At 47.2% G+C, this 19,425-nt stretch overlaps 1 protein-coding gene across 1 annotated transcript; it reads left to right on the top strand.

Moving 5' to 3' along the window:
• The first annotated feature begins 3,738 nt into the window (after positions 1-3,738).
• On the top strand, positions 3,739-18,489 carry LOC135819193 (uncharacterized). Its single transcript, XM_065332355.1, has 11 exons — positions 3,739-4,015; positions 9,598-9,669; positions 10,002-10,160; positions 10,649-10,779; positions 12,526-12,660; positions 13,500-13,579; positions 14,158-14,211; positions 14,813-14,865; positions 15,937-16,001; positions 17,025-17,140; positions 17,562-18,489. Exons 1-11 carry the CDS (start codon positions 3,876-3,878, stop codon positions 17,646-17,648), a joined length of 1,092 nt encoding a protein of 363 aa, XP_065188427.1. The 5' UTR covers positions 3,739-3,875; the 3' UTR covers positions 17,649-18,489.
• Positions 18,490-19,425: the final 936 nt, after the last annotated feature.

Here is a 19,425-nt window from a genome sequence, read left to right as displayed (position 1 = left end):
TTTTTTAACGTCGCACCACAAACAGGCGATTTCGCCTCCTTTGATACATGTGGACGACAAAAGGAATGAGAGAGAGAGAGGGGGGGGGGGGGGACAGAAGTACGGGGAGAGGAAGGGTAGAAATAAATAAGCAATCAACCTCAGGGCTACACCAAAGCAAAAACGGAATGGGAACATACTATGTACAAAATAGCTTCATACATATATTGCAAAACACGTTTACTATTCTTCAGTCCGCTATACCACAGAAACACACTAGCCGAAAAGCATGGGAGTCGTATAATTATTATACGACTCCCTGGATGGAGTCAGGTGACACTCTGGACGTCGTTGAGCTGATGAGCCCCGCATGATGATCAGTCACAACAGTATCGACGTTACGTTATTGTTTGTTTGTTTGTTTGTATACTTTATTTGAATTCGCAAATCCAAACGCGAGCACAAATGCTCAATGACATAATGGACCAATACAAGCATGCTCCGCTTTTCTAAAAGTTATGAAACGGTTTTAGAAAAGCGAAGCATGCCCGATGAATGCATGCTTGCGTTGTCTCGTTGAATGATGGCGGTGGTGTACGTATCGGCGTCGTTGTGTGGATATCACTATCAGCGTCGGGACAACTAGCACCACAAGGGGTCTGGGCTACAGACTGCAGTATGCTGAAAGCCAGGAAGCCGTCATGACAACTCACCGGTGCACCGCTGAAAGTATAACATGTATGGTACATGCACAACAAGCCTAATAATATCCCGGCCACTGGTAAAAAGAGAAAAGAAGAACAAGGAAGAACAAGTACTAGTACTGGAAAGTAAGCCTCGGATGGAGAGCCAAGGATTAATTAATTTAAAAGAAAGGACCAACATGTCCCATATCTCATGTTATTTCATACGTTAGAACCTTTCAAATTTGGAAGGCTGTTGGTTTGCGCATCCTAGACGTGATAGAGCTTATCATCAGGTCGTTGAATGTCAGTATCACATCAGTCAGTATTGTGCTAGCTGTTGCACCTTCTGACTACACAACATCTTGCTTGTAACTAATTACTTTGCTGGACACAAACTACGGATAACACGTAGCAGTTTGGTCCTTTCTTTCAAATTTAGTACTGGAAAGCGGAACATAAAATATGCAGACAAGCCAATTAAAAGGAGAGTGAAAAAAGAGAAATGATACGCGCACGGTAGCAGAGAACAGAAAGAGAAGAGAGCAGAGGAGATAAGAAAAAAATGAGAGAGAGAAGAGCGAGAGAGAGAAAGGGAGAGGGAGAGAGAGAGAGAGAGAGAGAGAGAGAGAGAGAGAGAGAGAGAGAGAGAGAGAGAGAGAGAGAGAGAGAGAGAGAGAGAGAGAGAGAGAGATAGAGAGATAGATAGATAGATAGAGAGAGAGAGAGAGAGAGAGAGAGAGAGAGAGAGAGAGAGAGAGAGAGAGAGAGAGAGAGAGAGAGAGAGAGAGTACCTGAGTTGGATAGTCCAGGGGAGTACTAAGCTATATCAGGAGACACGAACAAACTATACTTTTGGAGGGATGCTGATCTGTACGTACTTTAGTCATTTGGACTGCTCCGTGTTTCGTACAGACTGGATCAGGCAATTCGTCATCTCTATTCTTCTTTCTCACCATGTATATGTAGCAGTGCGTGTACGTTCTCTTTCGCCTTTCCCTCTACACTACAGTACTGTGCCGCTGTGCATCACGGTATTATGATTGTCTACTCCCTGATGCTATTAGTTAAAGCATAGGCTAAGGGGATCCCCTCGATAGCAGCCTCTGCCTGTATTTTCACACACTCTCAAAAATTCACTGGTTTGAGGGAAAGACACAAACGGGAAAAGTCTGAAGAAAAAACTTGATTATCACCACCAGGATTCGAACCAGGGATCTTCGCTCGTAGCTAGCGATGTTCCAACCACTGAGCTACGAACAAGATGACGTGTATTATCCTGTACTATACCCATACATCTGCACACCACTCTCCAAGTGGTCTCGGGGCTACACCATTCACTGAAAAAAATAGAATCTGACATCCGAATTTTCTGTCAAGGTCCATCTTCAGGAAGTACTTCGAAGTACGGCATACATGTATGTGCATGTCCGTGCAATCGTCACCTGGCACGATGCAGAGATCTAACGGCCGACGTCGGCCCCCTTTAATTTCGGATAAGGCTCTCTCATAGCGGTAGATAGTAGCTTTGATGTCTCGCTTCCAGCAATGTGTGCTCCGTAGATCAACGTGCGCCGGGGATGAGGAAGCACTGATATGACGGCTGTGCGTGGCAGTCGAGTTCGACTTCCCCTTCTGTCATGGAAATGTCATTGTGATTGTGGCTATCAAGAAACACCGCTAGCTTGGTGGAAACAACTCCAAAGCAGAATTGTTTGATTGACGAATAGGGTTCGTGCAGGTCCAAGCCTTACTAGCCCCATGGCAATGGACCTTCGCTCTCAAAAGCCGCCGGAATAATTTGATTGGAACACAATTTGAGAATTCCGGAGCGGTTCATTTTCGCTCGTCAATTTCAGCTAGCCCGAGGCATTCGCCTGCCTGCATTACTGAGACTGCCGATGGTACGTAGAGATGTTATGCAACGTCTACCTTAGAGTGTAAAAATGGTACGAAACAGGGTCTTTGAAAGCCGGCTTGAATGGTGGGCGTCCTCTAGAAGTAAGTAACTTAGTTACTTACACTCGAGCCAGCAGGCCTTTTCTATCCAGATTTACATGATTTTACAATTAGATATTGTCCGTACAGACGGTCTAACCTACAGGGTCCTTGATCGCCTGCGTGTAGGTCTACTTCGAACCTTTGTTGAATGTCAAGTCGCCTGAGAGCATCCACTAGTACAGCCATGTACATCAGGGGGAACGGACGGTCTCTGAGTGGTAGCCTTTGGCAGATAATGCTCGAAAAATGTGGCAGATTCTGCTCGAAAAGCAGTGAAATTGGCAGAACCATACAAAACTTATGGCAGGCACTTCCTTGAATTCTGATCGAATTCTTTATCTACATACCAAACATGCATGAGACATACCAGAACAAGTAACACATTCTGCCGATTTTTCTGCCGGCATTATTCGCCATGGGCTACTGAGTGGGCCCATTCTGGAAGTGAGTAACGATGAACAGAATGATAATACAAAGTCATGTCATGCTTCTCTTTGTTGTGTGAAGCATCCAGCGAGTAAACCACTCTATGGAATCTTCCGCTATAGTAGAACTATAGGAGAACTACTTACTTGAGCGGCTAAGCACTCTACTCCGTAAGGTACACATACCCATACAATATTCCCATTTCCTAAGAACTAACTTTGACTAGTAGCACATGTAGTATTGGTAGTACTGGTACACAGTACATGATTGTATTGGTTGAACAAATTGCATTGTAGGTGAGGGCTTCATGCGTCGAGTGCGCCCTTTGTTCCTGAGTGCGGTGCCCCGGCTGGGTGTGCTGCCCGCGCACCATCGCATGCACAAAGTCGTGTGACTACAATGTCACTGTATGTGGAGGGGGGGGGGGGGGGGCAGGGGCAATCGGGTGCTGAATGCCCGCGCTGTGCAGCACCTGCAGCCTGCCTGCTTATCATATCTGTGGTTCAGCTAGGTGGAGCAAGCGATCCGCCCGCGAGTCGTGCGGGTAGTAGTGGCCATTGACTGAGCATCCTGCCGCCGTGCAAAGCCACTGATTGCTAGCTGACAAGTCGTGATGAAAGACACAAGTACAAATGGACAGGATATAAAAACCACCAGAAGAAGAAACGTCCGAAAACGTTAGTCCGACAATAGGCAGACAGGACGAGTTTCTTGCCTTGCAGATCTCTCCCCCACTCTCTCTTTCTAGCCAGCACTGATCGTTGTAGACGACCAGAGTTGGTAATCATGTCTGACGTCTCCGCAGCGACTGAAGCCGGCACGCCAGGCCTCTTTGAGGTTCTGAGCGATGCGGAAGGAGCTCGCAGTTCGTCCGGCAACACTTCTCGACAGGAGGACACGGCCAAGTCCGCTTCTCCGACGAAATCGTACGTACATGACGAGAGTTACCGGGCCAGGTCTTGGCCATTTCTTACACCCATTATTGCCTCGTGTCGATTTCAATTTGTCTTTGGCTATTACAATGAGGTGTAACTCCGTGCTTCCGGTCCGTTATGCCTTTGTTCGTTGTTAGTGTTGACGCATGGAACGGGCACACAGGGCTGTGTGGAAATGGATAATATTATGATGAAATTTGCATGGCATGACTGACTCATTGCTGTCGGGTTATGCAGCGTGACAGCAGGACCGCAGCTGTGTCATAGTGTGTGGTGAAACTCAGCATTCGGACCAGATAATTGACAGCCATGACATAATAATTATTATTATTTGCATTGTCAAACAATGACGGAAACAGGGCCGCGAGTACATGTAATTCAACTGATTTGTTCAGCACATCACTGTAAAAGCATGTCGCTAGACTAGTGATGCAGTGCGGCCATCTCTAGTCGTGATGGAATCCATGCGCCATCGTGGATAGGGTTAGTTCGTATGGACTATCGTGCCTCAGGTTACGCTGCTGACCTGTGCACAAGTCAAAATGACAGCACAATCATGCAATCATTGGTGATGTGCAGGCGCTAGGCGTTAGCTGACAGCCTAGAGCATTCCAACTCGAACGCCATTCTTCGGAATCAGGATTCAGCAAAACACATGTACAGGGCTGCCTGGTGTGACTACTGCCATTACAGTACAGGTACAGGTACGCTGAAGAAGGAACTTAGAAATGTATTGCTATTGCCGGGTGTTAATTTGAAGTTTCGCAGTTGAATGTGTAGAATTCTGCACGTTTTTAAAAGTATGGTGGGGCTCCCAAAGAGTTTTTAAACTGCTGAACATGTCTGAAGTCAGGACATTTCCCATAGCCCCAACTGGTCGTGCTATTGTGTGAACTTGTTATGGACCTCCCCTGTACAACCAGGAAACAGGCAAAAACCTTGAATTCACGGGTGTCGGGAAGGGCTGTCCGCCGCTGGCGCTAAGTGAGGTCTTTGAAGTCGTTGCTGAAAGTTACTGCGTTTGACCGACTTCACTCTCCTGACACTGTCTGTAGTATGTAGCCTGGGTAGGCGGTAGCTTATTGTGAATTGTGTTTGAGAGTGAGTGTGTGTGTGTGAGTTTGCGTGAAGAGTATGTGAGTGTGTGTGTGTGTGTGTGTGTGTGTGTGTGTGTGTGTGTGTGAGTTTGCGTGAAGAGTATGTGAGTGTGTGTGAGTGGACCAGGAAACGCATTGTGCTCTTTGTCCTGCTGCTGTGACTGCACGTCCGGATGTGTGGTTGTGTAGTGTACTGCACGTACATGTCACGGTAGTAGTGTCCTTGGTGGGTTGAGTCACTCCATGATTTATTCAAAGCCCCCCCCCCCCCCTAAGTGAATAATGGCAAGAAGAAGAAGTAGTAGTGCCTGTATCCGTATCAGCGTAGCCAGTACTAGTATGAGCATGTGGGAAATGCTGTTGTAATCATGCCAATGACTGTGCTAGTACGAACACATTTACACATGTACGCTTATTAGTAGGATGGTGGTTACTGTTGCACACACATGCACATGTACATAATGGCGGTATGAGATACAGATTACAGTACCAGGAAGCCCTGTACATACTCTACTGCAGTCACGTGGTTTCGTTGTTTCCTGTCCACAAGGCCGGCCATTGTACCCGTTATTTCCTGTTCCAGAGCATGTGCTTGCAGTGTGTGTGAACTGCATGGTGTACTCCAGGAAATCCAGTTCTGGGGGGCAAGCCCACATCTCACACCCTGACCAAGTAGTAGTAAAACACGAACAACCCGCTCCAGTTTTACACCGTGCCGCTGCATGCTCTGTTCCGGCCTCTGTCTGGCGTTTGCATCACAGTACTCAGAGCTAGTGCCCTGGAACTTACTCTCTCTATCATAGGGGCTTCAAAGACATTAGGAAAAGCCCTCCAGGACTATTGACTCTTGTCCAGTCTTGATTACCGAAGTTTTCTTTCATCAATCTCTGCAACCGAGGTATAATAGTGGACAGAAGACTATACATGTACTGTCTTTAGGCAAGTATTAGTTAGTTTCATAAGATGAGTGTTTCTAGTTCTGGACATGGCTAGACGCTAGGCATGACTTGGGAAATCGGGAAGCGCAGACTCATGGCTGCATGCAACCAGCTCGTGCGTCATATCCTTCTTGATTGACGGTCGATGTGTATATTCCATGGGGCCATGAGTGGTTTTAAAGGGGCACTCCGGGAATATTTTCGGTGGTGTGTTCTCTTCATGGGTGCCTTGTATGGCCCCCAAGGAATGGGGAATCGCGAAAACTAGACCCAAAAAGTCGATATATGAAGCCAGGGAGGGCCAAGTTTGTCTCCTCTTTTGATGGTTTTGATGACGTCACGTGTGATTAGTATTCAAATTCTCTGCATTTGAAGATCTTAGTTGTTTGAATTTTCTGGTGATGAAGAACGATGTTTGGTCGACATTCCCAAGCTTCACAACTGCGGACCTACTCTAAGGAACCTGAAGGACCCTCTGAGGTGCCCCTGGTAGAAGCGCAGCCTGATGAGGGCCAGGAGATTGGAGCGGACGACTTCACTGGTCCGCGTACGAGGATCCCGAAATTCTCTATAATGTCGTGAGGCATATGGTCAGAACAGTTTTTTTAGACAAGCTGACACGAAGTCGGGGTGATGTGTAACGCACGTCAAAGGGCTGTCAATGCTAACAGCTGCAGCGCTCTCTCGACAGCGAAGGTAATCGACTGCCCTCTGCATCACCCCACATTTCTGGCAGGAACACCAATCGTTATTTCCTTGTCGACCAGTGAAGTCGTCCGCTCCAATTTCCTGGCCGTCATCAGGCTGCGCTTCTACCAGTGGCACCTCAGGAGGTCCTTCAGGTTCCTTAGAGTATGGTCGCAGTTGTGAAGCTTGGGAATGTTGACCAAACATCGTTCTTCATCACCAGAAAATTCAAACAACTAAGATCTTCAAATGCAGAGAATTTGAATACTAATCACACGTGACGTCATCAAAACCATCAAAAGAGGAGACAAACTTGGCCCTCCCTAGCTTCATATATCGACTTTTTGGGCCTAGTTTTCGCGATTCCCCATTCCTTGGGGGCCATATAAGGCCCCCATGAAGAGAACACACCACCGAAAATATTCCCGGAGTGCCCCTTTAAGTGCGACACTCAAGCCACTTCTCCCAAGCAGTGCTGTGCAGTTCAGAACAGTGTAGAGCGTACACAATGCTGAGTAATGGCGGCTTTATGGTGTTAACGTTTGAATTACAGTAAAACCTGGTTTAAGCGACCACCCCACGGTGCAAGCAAAAGCGGTCGTTAAAGCCAGGTGGTCTTTTGAACCAGGTCCCACAGTGTCTGTGTAGAACTGTCCGTGCAAGGGAAAACGGTTAAGAGCAGGTGGTCGCTAAACCCAGAGGTCCCTTACACCAGATGTTACTGTATTATTCAAAGTCACACGGCAATGCTAAGAGCCAATACTCAATCGTCTTGACTGGTATTGCCAGTGCTGTCTATGTTGAAACACGGTCGTACATGTACGGGTACTCGTACTCACCCTCCAACTGTCCAGCACTAGGCAGCAGGCAACAGTGCAGTGTGGTTTACTACTACTAGTACCTGCTCAGTGTCAGTGTAAAGGTCTCTTCATATCGATATCAGCACTTACTCTTTGTAGAGCAGTTTAGTCGGTATAGCCTCTTCTTGTACGGGCAAAATGCACATCTCATCAAACAGAGAGCAGTTTAGCAGTAGACTACAGTAGAAGTTTATCATGTAGACTACAGTAGAAGTTTATCATGTAGAGTGGGTCACGGTTCCACAGTGTACAGGGTGCCGGAAAGAGCTACGAGGATGTCTGGCAATCAGTACTGCAGTGCACACACGTCTGATTCGCGTACTTTTAGTGCTGAAGGATGAAGTACTTGAAGATTACCCGCATTGTTCGGATCCACATCCGCAACAGCATCACTAGCTTGATCGAGGCGTATCCTGGCCAGAACTACTACTCCATTCTACTTCTAGTAATGAACACGTCTCTCTGTAGTCCGTACACACTGAACATGGTATCAAAGTATTTTGCTCTTGACAAGCTGGGAGCCTATCTGCTCCTGATGGTAGTACAATGTAAGCTTTTCTTGATAGTATAGCTGGTATCAGGTACAGTATTCTGTCCTCACCATACATGTACTAGTACTTGACAAGTTGCACATGGTACTGCAGAGATATTATTATTATGATTACAAGGAGCCAGGGAAGAACAAAACCATTTCCCTGTCACTACGCTCGAGGTTCAGATTTAGTCGGTTGTAAGATTTGCTTGAGGGCACAAATTCAAATACACTCCAGCCTGCTTTCACTTCATTTCATTGTCCCCGTGATGGTCTAAGACCGAAACGTTGACGAGTATGATATAGTTTCGAACAGTTGAGTGAAAAGCAGCACAGTATGAGTTGTGGGAGTTACCTCACGACGCATCAGGGTTACTCAAGACTGAAGGTGATCATTGTGATACTCTTTGGTGCATGTTGCCGGTAGAGTTGACAGATGGTAAACGGAAAGTATGTTCAGCACGCACAGTGCGGCACAGTGATTACTGCATGTACATATGTATGGCCTCCCTTAAGGCAACTTGGCCAAGCCCCAGTCATTACCAGCAGGTGGTCACCTTTGTACGTCTCGGAGGTGCCCCAAGAGGGCAACGTTCGGGCCTGCGTGGGGCCATTGTATATTTTAGCAGTCTCCTAGTGTAGTAGGGGTTTCACTATCACCGTGTGTTCTGAGTAGGTGAGGTTAGTGACGGCACGTGATCGAATCACCTGTTCATTACCATCCATGGCAGTGTATACCGGTAAACAGTATTGCGTATGGGCAAGAGTTATGTACTCTTGGTATGGGTGGAGCTGTTCAGTGATGGAAAGCAGATTACACATGTACATGTACAATGTACACCACAAAAGCAGTCACTTTGTGTACAATGTACAATGTACATTGCTAGCACTTGTGCCTGGCTGACCAGGGGTGGGGGTGGGGGAAGGTCTTCTCTTTGGCAGAGAGTCTACATTGTAGTGGTTTGCAAGAAGATCTACAAATTCTATGGTACATGTAGAAGCAGCTGCACATCAGCGCGGGTAACAATCATGCCAATTCAGAACACCCTACAAACTACTTGTATCAGGACGAGTATGGTAACTAGGATCAAGACATGATGATTGTATTTAGGGTGGTTGCTGCACAATATGAGTGGCGTATGTCACTGGGTATTTCACTCACAGGGCTAGAGCCAGTAACAGGACCGGAGGCTGCTCTAATTTGTCAAAACCTGGTGAACTGCGGCCCGTCCGAAAGGGAATTGAGAACAACTTGTTATTGTCGGTGTCGAGGACATGATTATTATCACCATCGTTTTCTCTGCTGCCCATGAACATGCGTTCAACGTGTGTGTGTGTGTGTGTGTGTGTGTGTATGTGCGTGTGAATGTGTGTATGTGTGTGTGTATATGTGTGTGTGTGTATGTGTGCGTGTGTGTGCACATGCACGTCTATCTCTATTCCCATCAACAATCCACAGAGAAACCAGCTCGTCGGGATCCGCAACGAAGAGTGGTACCAGCAGCCGAGGCGATCCACCAGCATATGATGAGTAAGCTATGTTCCAAACAATACCCTTCTCTCTCCCTCTAAACAAATCTTACACTCTAACATTAGGCTTCAACTATTACTTGAGGTTAGTTAGTACCCCGGTGCATGTATGTACTGCAACTAGTACTTGTGATGTCATCCATGAAAAACCTCAGATAATGACGTCATTGCACAACTAAACCCTACACAGTTTCTATCACTGCCACAATGCAATGTTGTGGCTAGATGTTTAGAGCATACATGTACATCTTTGGAATGGGCACTGCAAAGTGTGCTTGTCGCCATCGACCTATAACTCACATGCTCTTCATGTTGTTATCTTTTGCCCTGCAGTGATCACCATGCTGCGTATATAGCTCAGCAGAAAGCAGCAGTGCATCGCACCACATTCGAGCTGGACGGTCGACCGCTACCTGATCTTGAGCACCATTACTATGATGAGTTTCATGATCCAGAGCCGGAGGATGAACCATCGCATGATTTCAAGGACTTGTACGTCAGTTGGAGAATACATCATGCATGCCCACTCACACAAACACGCACAAGCATACAAACACACACACATGGACACGTGTACGCATACCCGCACACATGCACACGCACATACACATGCACAGACACACACACACACACACACAGACAGACAGACACATACACACATATACAGACAGACACACACACACACACATACACACACATACATACACACACAAACTCTCTCTCTCTCTCTCACACACACACACGCACACACACACACACACACACACACACACACACACACACACACACACACACACACACACACACACACACACACACACCACACACACACACACACACACACTTAGTCATACACTCTCATTGCATTATTCATTATCTGCATATTCATACTATTCTACTGAGTATTATAATATCCAGTCATAGTCACTTGTGTTGTACTGACGCAGTGTGATATCTCTCCATGTCCTATTTCACCACAGCTGGCGATCACATGAAAATTTCAAGGCCTACCTCACCAAGAACCATCACTTTCACGAGTTCATCGCCTTCCTGATTGTTCTCGACATCCTGATCGTTCTGGGAGAGCTTATCCTAGACTTGGAAATCCTTCGTAAGTACATGTCCATCATGTACATTGCTGCTTTGCTCTTTTGTATTGTTATGGACAGCCTACCGCCATTATTTAATAATTTATAATGCAATGCTACAAAAGATCCCATCCCTTAGTCAGCAAGGAGATAGTTCATGATATAAGCTGTGTTAGGAGGAGGTAAGGTTGCATATGCCAGGACAGTAAGGTGATCACTCCCATGGCCCAGCTCTCAACGACTCAACTTACATTGTACTTCCGAGTCATAATTCATGTGCCGTACATGTAGATCTACACTGCCATCCGCTCGCCTGGCCTTGGCGGATGATGCTCGAAACTGATTGGCAGATGCTGCTCGAAAAGCAGTCACTCGGAAATTGGCGGAACCACACAAACCAGTTACCAAAGTTCTTTATTATTTTACTGTCCTTATGGCACGCACTTCCTTGTGCTCCATTTCTTTATTCACATACCAAACATGCATGGAACAGTCATACCAGAAAAAGTACCACATTTTTCCAGTTTTTCTGCCGGCATTATCCGCCATCTGCCCACAGTAGAATACTGTGTGCGGTTTGCGTTAGAATCAAGTTAGTTGTCACCACGAAGCAATCGCCCAATCTGACAAAAGACTCCAGATCCGCCTTTGCCTGTGCATATGGTAGGTTGAGCTGCCAGTACTGCAGTAGACTAGCACTGGTACTAGCAGTATGCTAGCAGTAGATCTACTGTACATCAGGACGTCCGGGGAGGTCGCCTACCCTCAAAATGCAGGGTCGCATACCAACACTCCGACTGTACATGTAACAGTGCCAGTGCCAGTGGGCACCAGGGAGTCATACCCAAACCTGGTTTGAGTAGATCTACGACTCCCGGATCCCTGGTAGACGTACTAAGTACTAGTGCCAGGGCATGCTATGCAGAGCTAGGCTGGCTTCCTGTGCATAATGATCAGATGATAGTGATAGCCTTTATAGGGACAAGTGCCAATGAAAATAATCCAGTCGAAACACTCAGGTACACGCCAGGCGTTGTGCTGCCCTAGACCTGCGAACACTGGGCTGCGGAATGATCCAAGGCGCAAACTAACTACTTACTTGAGTGACCAAAGTGACTCGACTGGATTTCATTGAGCAGCAAGTTTTTACTGCAAGCGCGCTACTTGACGGACCTGAAGATGGCAACAAAGAATTATTACTTGTGTGTTTTCCGTACACAGACTAGTAGTGGCCGGTTTTTGGTTTGGTGCGGAGATTTGAGTCTTCGAATTGTTGTCTTTTCTTTTGAGTTTAGTTCCTGTCTTCGCTCGAGTTTTGTTTCGGTTCGCCCCTAGGCGCTGTATCTGCCACCGTGGTATCTCAGTCATGGGGGTCCTGGCACAAGCGAAACTTCCTAAGCTGGTTGTGTTTCTCAACACAACCTTTGCCAGTGCTAATGTGCACACTTTGCTGTTTATTCCCGAGAGATTTAGGAAAGAGCTAGCAGCTCGTAGCAGCGAGATACGAGTGGCTGCTATGTCTCAAGACCAGGGTTGTATGAGTAACGTTAGTGGCAGCATAACTAATACTATGCTTTTGTCGTCAGTGACACGTCCCATCAGCCTGCTAGCGTTTCCGGAACACATACTTATTTGATAAAAAGAAACAAGTTTGGAAAACGAAACATTTCCGCCAATGTTCCTTCAAAAACACTGGGCCAAATTGGCCATGTTTATTGGGACCAGAAACCATGGAAACGACCCGTGAGAAAATGCTCTGCTTCTTGCAGGTGCGGATGAGTGCGCTCACGATCATGACTGCCCGCTGGTTGAAGCCACCGTGAATGGATCGATGTGGGACTGCTCCTTCAACTCGAACTACACCACATGCCTGTACAAGGGTGGCCGACACACCTGCGTAGACGGTAAGTTTAATACTGGTTATTCACCAAAACTATGTATCTACTTCCGACATGTAATGCTCTTTCTCAAAATGCGAAGACTCCACTGTAGCCATCCACTATACCCATACATCTTCACGACACTCTCCAAACGGTCTCTGGGATACACCAATCACTGAAAGAAAAAAAGAAAATCATCTGAATTTCCGGGCAAGGCCCATCTTCCCAGACACCGTTTCGAGAGTGTAGCGAAGATGTATGGGAGCGCCAATGTTGTTGAAAGCGTCCAGTTTCGTGTGGATGAAGCCAGCCAGCTATTTTCTTGGATAAAATAGTGAAAATACAGGACCGGCGGAAGACATTTTGGATTGGTCCGGCCATACTCTAGTCTTTCATACAGTTTGTGTATGATTATAGTGATACAGTAAAACCTGTGACTAACAACCACCCCTTGGGGCCAGAGAAAGCGGTCTTTAGTGGCAGGTGGTCCTTAGTTAGAGGTTTGCACCGCACAACTATCATTATGAATGTGAGACCGTCCGTGCCTGGCGAAGTGGTCTGTAGTACCACGCTGGTCTGTAGTACCAGGCTGGTCTGTAGTACCAGGCTGGTCTGTAGTACCATGCTGGTCTGTAGTACCAGGCTGGTCTGTAGTACCAGGCTGGTCTGTAGTACCAGGCTGGTCTCTAGTTACAGGTTTTACTGTGCACATGACCTCCTCAGCAGTAAGCATTGGTAGCCAAAAGGTTGGTGCGGCCATGATGGTCTCACCAATCGGACTGGTTCTACCTGGGCCTGAAGTATCTACAGCTGCAAGCTGAACTAACTTAGTTCATATTCCCCTTTGCTATGTGCTCCCATAGAATACACCAAAGCGGACAAGGACCCGTCAGAGATTCTACACAAGCTCAGCATCGCCGTCCTGTCCTGTTTTGTGCTGGAGGTGAGCCGCAACGGAATGCACTAACACCAGGGCGTGGAGTGCATTATGCATGTCATGGCTGGTCATTAACTTAATGAAGTACGATTGCGTGAGTCAAATTTGCACGCTGCACCAGTCCAACAGCCCCGTGTTGACAGGTCTGGAGCTGCCCTGGTCACTGCTACTGCCACATATCCCTTGGTGGTCAGTGTCAGCATTAAAACCAGTAGAATTTAGTGACTTTTCTGGTATGTTTGCGGCAGAGCAGTACGTGGCAGGTGGCCTCTAATTTCCTAAGATTCCATGCATGTTTGGTATACACGTAGATACAGAGGAGAGAGAGGAGCAGAATCTGAGGAATTGCCTGGCATAGGCTTTGTATGATTCTGCCGATTTCACAGCCTCTTGAGCAGATTCTGCCAGTATTTCGAGCATGATCCCGGCCATGGTCTACTGCCACGCGAAGAACATGAGTCGCAGGCAGTGGTAGCAAGACTTGTTGATGTTTTTGACTCAGTAATGCTTTCTGGTGTCAAGTCGTTACTATGTTTCCACCTTTCAAATTCTGTATGTTGGTGTATTGTTTTGTTCCCCTACAGTCCATTGTTCGCCTGGTTGTGCTGCAAAGAGAATTCTTCAAGAGAAAGTTGGAGGTAAGCAAACTTCAATTGTTGATGAATAGACAATCTGATGGACTAGCCTCGCTCACATGGTGCACAAAGACACTATTTACTCTGCTCACATGGTGCACAAAGACACTATTTGCTCTGCTGCCAGGGTTTACTTTTATATGCTGTTTAGCATAAGAGCCTATGCAGACAGTGTGTGTGTGTGGGGGGGGGGGGGGGGTATGGGTGTGGTGGAGTGTGAGTGGGAGGGGTGTCACCCAGTACCTTTGTGTACCAGCCCATCCATCTCGGAAGGCACGCCTTGTAGTTGCCCTCAGCAGTACTTGTTATCAGCTGCAAGTGTGTAGCCTGGGGGCTTTTCGCAGTGGTTGCAGCCTATCTAGATTCTGTGTGCTGGGTATCAGCTCTGTGCAGTAGTAGTACACTGTGATTGTTTTGTGGAAGCATTTGTGGAATTACCTGACTCAAGGGTATTCAATACACCAGTCGGCCTATGTGCCCAGAATTTCAACCTAACCCCTGCAACACCATCCTGCTGTTCTGCTATGCTAATAGCTCTAAGAGTGCAACATACGACTTTCCACTCACGTTGTTTTCTGTATTTGTCCTGAATACTGGTCTGCAGGTGTTTGACAGCATTGTAGTGACGACAGCTCTCTTCCTGGACATCTTTGTGCAGTGAGTACACGTAGTACAGTGTATGTCGGTGTGTCTTCCGCTCACACAACACACTGCTTAGTATCCTGAAGGGCAGAGCTTCCTTACGAAGCTGCCACGGGACCGCTCTGGGCAGCACTAGACAGCGCAGTCAAACTGGCTGAGGGACTCTAGTCAGGCCTCGATGGTAGCCGGGAGATCTAATAATCTCTCTTTGCGACGATCAGTGCACACTAGAAAGTGTCTGCCCAGCAAGTAGCGCAGGAGCTTTCTGAAAGCCAAAATGCTGGGCAGGGGCCCCTCCTTGCCTCTTCCGCTTGGCTACCCGCTAGCATTGAGATGTCAGGTCGTGCGGTTTGAGCAGATCCTGCTCACTGTGCCGGATGTGGTACTCACGTGTCCAGCGTGAGATAACCTGTGTGCACACTAGAAATGTCTGCCCATCAAGTGGTACAGGAAAGCACAAGCAATGCCAGGCAACTTGCTCTTCTGTGGTAGCATATTGCTTCTCTGTTTCTGAGGGTGGTTAGAGGTTGAGCATGAGTGCCAGGATGGTTAGAGGTTGAGCATGAGTGCCAGGATGGTTAGAGGTTGAGCATGAGTGCCAGGATGGTTAGAGGTTGAGCATGAGTGCCAGGATGGTTAGAGGTTGAGCGTGAGTGCCAGGGTGGGTGCTACATGGAGGTGAGAAACGTGGTGCATGCGAGAGAAAGGGGAATGGGCATTAAAAACTTGGATGACGGACAGACTTTTGCAAAAGGCTGTCACCTTGTGTATAACATTTTATGCATGCATTTTAGTCCAATTAGGGACTGTCCCGCTCAAAATAGGTGGGACCGAATGGAGGTTGGCATGTGTGGAAAGAATGGTTTTCAAATGCCGGTCTTTCTACTTGAAGTAAATGCCATAATGTCTTGCCTATTGTTGTGTGTGTGTATGTGTGTGTGTATGTGTGTGTGTGTGTGTGTGTGTGTGTGTGTGTGTGTGTGTGTGTGTGTGTGTGTGTGCATGCGTGTGTATGTGTGTGTGTGTGTGTGTGTGTGTGTGTGTGTGTGTGTATGTACATGTATGTGTGTTACATGTACCCTCTAGTCACGGTGCTGCTGTGGCTCTGCTGCTATTTGTGAGACTGTGGAGAGTCACTCGCATCATCAACGGTGAGAACAGCCACTAGTACTGGATCCCCAGTGAATCTATGCATGACTAAGCCACATTGATGTTGACAGGGGCTGAAATCGGATGAGTAATGTGAAGTGGCAGGCTGTGCTGAGCAGTTTAGAGAATTTAACTGAAAGGGAGTGAAGAGAATGTGTATATGAATTCCGGATGCATGTGGTCGGCATGGTGATGACATTATGCGTCGTATTTTGGGGAGAATGTAGGCCGCATATGCATGCATGGGAGTGGAATTCCAGCATTGCATGCACTATTGTGCGCATACAGCGATGTGCAGTACAGTGTGCTATACTGGGCTCTACCTTGTGTATTCACTATTCCCATGATGGTGGAGTTCTAGCAGTGCATGCTCCTACATGCTGTACTCTCGTCTGTAAAGCACTTGACAGTCAGTGCCGCAGTGGCTACAACAGTGTACTGTGCTATGCTGGGCTTTACCTCGTGTATTCACTATTCCCGTGGTGGTGGAATCAGTCCACGGAACAGGGCATACTGATGTGCTCTTGGCTGTATGCGGTGCAGGCGCCGTGTACAGCGGTGACTAGAACAGTGTACTGTGCTATACCGGTGGGTTCCACCTACTGCAGTGCCAGTCACTACATGTATTCCTGTGAGCTGCTCCCTGAACATTGTGTAGAAACGGCACCTGTAATCCAGCCATGTTCGCTCAGTTCGAATGAACAAGTGGAGATACTGTATTTTCTGGAGTATAAGCCGCACTGGATTTTTTTGTCGCGAAATACAGACATCTACCCTGTTTATCACCGTGAATGTAACCATTGTACTTCACGTAATTTAAGCTGAGTCGAGTTTTTTTTTGGGTGAACTACTGGTGTTTTTAAGTGCGGCTTATACTCTGGAGAATGCGGTGCCTTTATGGCGTAGAAGAATCCCGTGAATACACCTTTGGGCATGTACACGCTCATGTGTATGCACGAACATGTACGTGATACTAAGGTATGGACGAAAAAACATGTTTGATTGTTGTTTGCGCTTCTCTGTAGGAATTGCGATTGCAATGGAGTCGAGGGAAGAGGCAAAACGTCACGAGCTGCGCAAGCAGAACCGCTGTGCCCGACACGAGCTGGTGCGGAAGAGAGAAACTGTGCACTTACTGCGGGTAAGTGTGGACTGGGTTCTCCTTCATGCATGCCAGTACTGCTTGTGCATTCATGTCTGCCATGTCCTGAGTTTGTGAATACTCACTTGATGATTCAGCTGCAGGGGCGTCGGAAGGTATTTCAGGTTGGTACGGTCAGCCACCTGAAGCACAATTTACTCGTGGAGTTAGGATGGCTCCTCTGGAAATTTTCGAAATTTGGAGCCCAGATCAGTGCTTTTCACAGGGTATCCGCATATTATCTGGGACAAAGAGTGGTACGGTCAATACCGTAATGACCCGGCGTAGCGTGTCCGACGCCCCTGAGTGCTGCCTACTGGTCTGAAGAAGACCGGAGCTCCATTTCCCCTTACTTATCTCGTGCCTATCTGACCATAGCCCTAATCTGGTGTCGTTCTTTCTCTGCTCTAACATTTCTCAGATTGAGTTGATGGAGTGGAAGAAAGCGGCGGCCGTGTTTCACGAAGCTGAGCATTTCACTGTGGCAGCGCCAATGCCGACGGGATAACCACTGCTTGCTAGCTGTACCAGGGCCATTGGTCTTGTCCGCACGCGATGACAGTTTGCTGTAGGCGCTTGTTCCGTGCTCGCATGAGGCCTCGCACTGCATAGGTCTCTGCATAGCTCTGTGCTATATGCTGCTGCTGCACTTGTAGAAAGCACTAGCGTTGTGACGTAACTGTTGCTTAGGCTGTCTGCTACGTATGAATCTAACCGCTGTATTGCAATTGTGACGCATGCCATACACACGTTTGTTCCGCCGTGTCGAGGAGCAGAAAAACACTGTGCGAGTACATGCATAGGCTGTTTCTGAAAGGTCAGGCTTGTGATGATGCCAGGCCGGCAATGCATGGTACAGTCTCTCTCCTTCACCCACTTAGGCTCTTCACTCTCCGCAATCTGGTACACCATTGCACTAGCGTAGTCACAGCTGGATCGGCCTATATTTTAAAATCGTTTAGTTGAGTTTAGGCAGGCCGTTACTGCAGAGATGCCCGTAGATTCAAGTCCACGGAGATATTTACTGGTTCATTCCAGTTAGGTCCACTGTTCGTTGTTCAGACCCGGAGCAGCTACACTTTTACTAGTACTTGGCAGTTTTCCCAGCAATCACATTCTGTGGTAACTATCTTGTTAGATTTTATTGATGATGTCATCTCTAGCCTACACTAATATAAAGATAAAGTATTTTACTTTTTGACCCTCCGCTTTTATCCAGGATCCCAGTACTGCAGTAGTGTGTGGTGAGTTTTCGCTCTATACAAGTTTCAGCTTTTATTTGACTCGTATCCTTTCACTGCAAGCTATGTCATTTGGCTGTTCGCGGCTAATTCCTTTCTGTTCTTGGACATTTGCTTTTGTGATGTTGTGACCTGTTCGGCTGGGTTTGAGTGCGTTTTTATCTACCAGTGCATGTGTAGCGAATCTGTGACACGGAGTTTGTGTGTGCGCGCCCGTGTGTGTGTGTGTGTGTGTATGCGCTGCGTGTGCCGTATTGCCATGGTTACCACAAGTTCTCATTTTTCCTAGAAAAAAACCCATGATCTTGAGATTCAAACATTGAATTGCCGGACAAATACTGCAAGCCACTTTTGCGACTTTGGACCACTGGAACAGTAGAGAAAACCCTACGACTCTCTTTTTTTTTGTGGCAAAGCTGAGACTCGTGTGTGTTACACCTTCAATGATTGTAACACACACGAGTCTCAGCTTCACCATGGTTTTGGTCGCGGTCGAGTATCTACAATGGAGGCTACTAGTTAGCTACCGTGATCATGTATCAGGCGCTTAGCACCGCCGTTGGCGGTCGTCCGGCCGGAGGAGAGCCCGGGGTCTCCCCTTGAACATTTTGAAATTAGGGTGCAAAATCCTGCATTCTGGGTTTTTTGGCATTGTGTTAAAAAAAAGTGGTTCGGCCAATGCCGGACCGACTGCATGCTACGCCCCTGATGTACAATGTGCACGCGGAAGTATAATAATATGAACAGGTCGCATATTGCCCGCATAAACAAATCATACGGGCCCGGGGTCATACATCTCAGTCAATGATCGTTAACCAGAGTTGCTTGTCAGTGATGGCGAGATTGAGGCATTCCTGAATAGGCACATTCTGTAGTAGCCGAAGGCTTCCATACTATCTTCTACTATGAATAACCTCCCTGGCCTGGGGGCTTATTCTCTTGTCGTCTTGATATTAGAGAGGTTTTGCATTCCGAATTTCGGAATTATTTTCGGAATGTGGCGGCTGCAGTCGAAAAAGTAGTCGAACTTTCGGAAGTGTGGTG

The sequence above is a fragment of the Sycon ciliatum genome, chromosome 6 (assembly GCF_964019385.1).
Source record: "Sycon ciliatum chromosome 6, ocSycCili1.1, whole genome shotgun sequence".
In the NCBI taxonomy this organism is placed as follows: Eukaryota; Metazoa; Porifera; class Calcarea; order Leucosolenida; family Sycettidae; genus Sycon; species Sycon ciliatum.
This window is presented reverse-complemented; position numbering and strand designations above follow the sequence as displayed.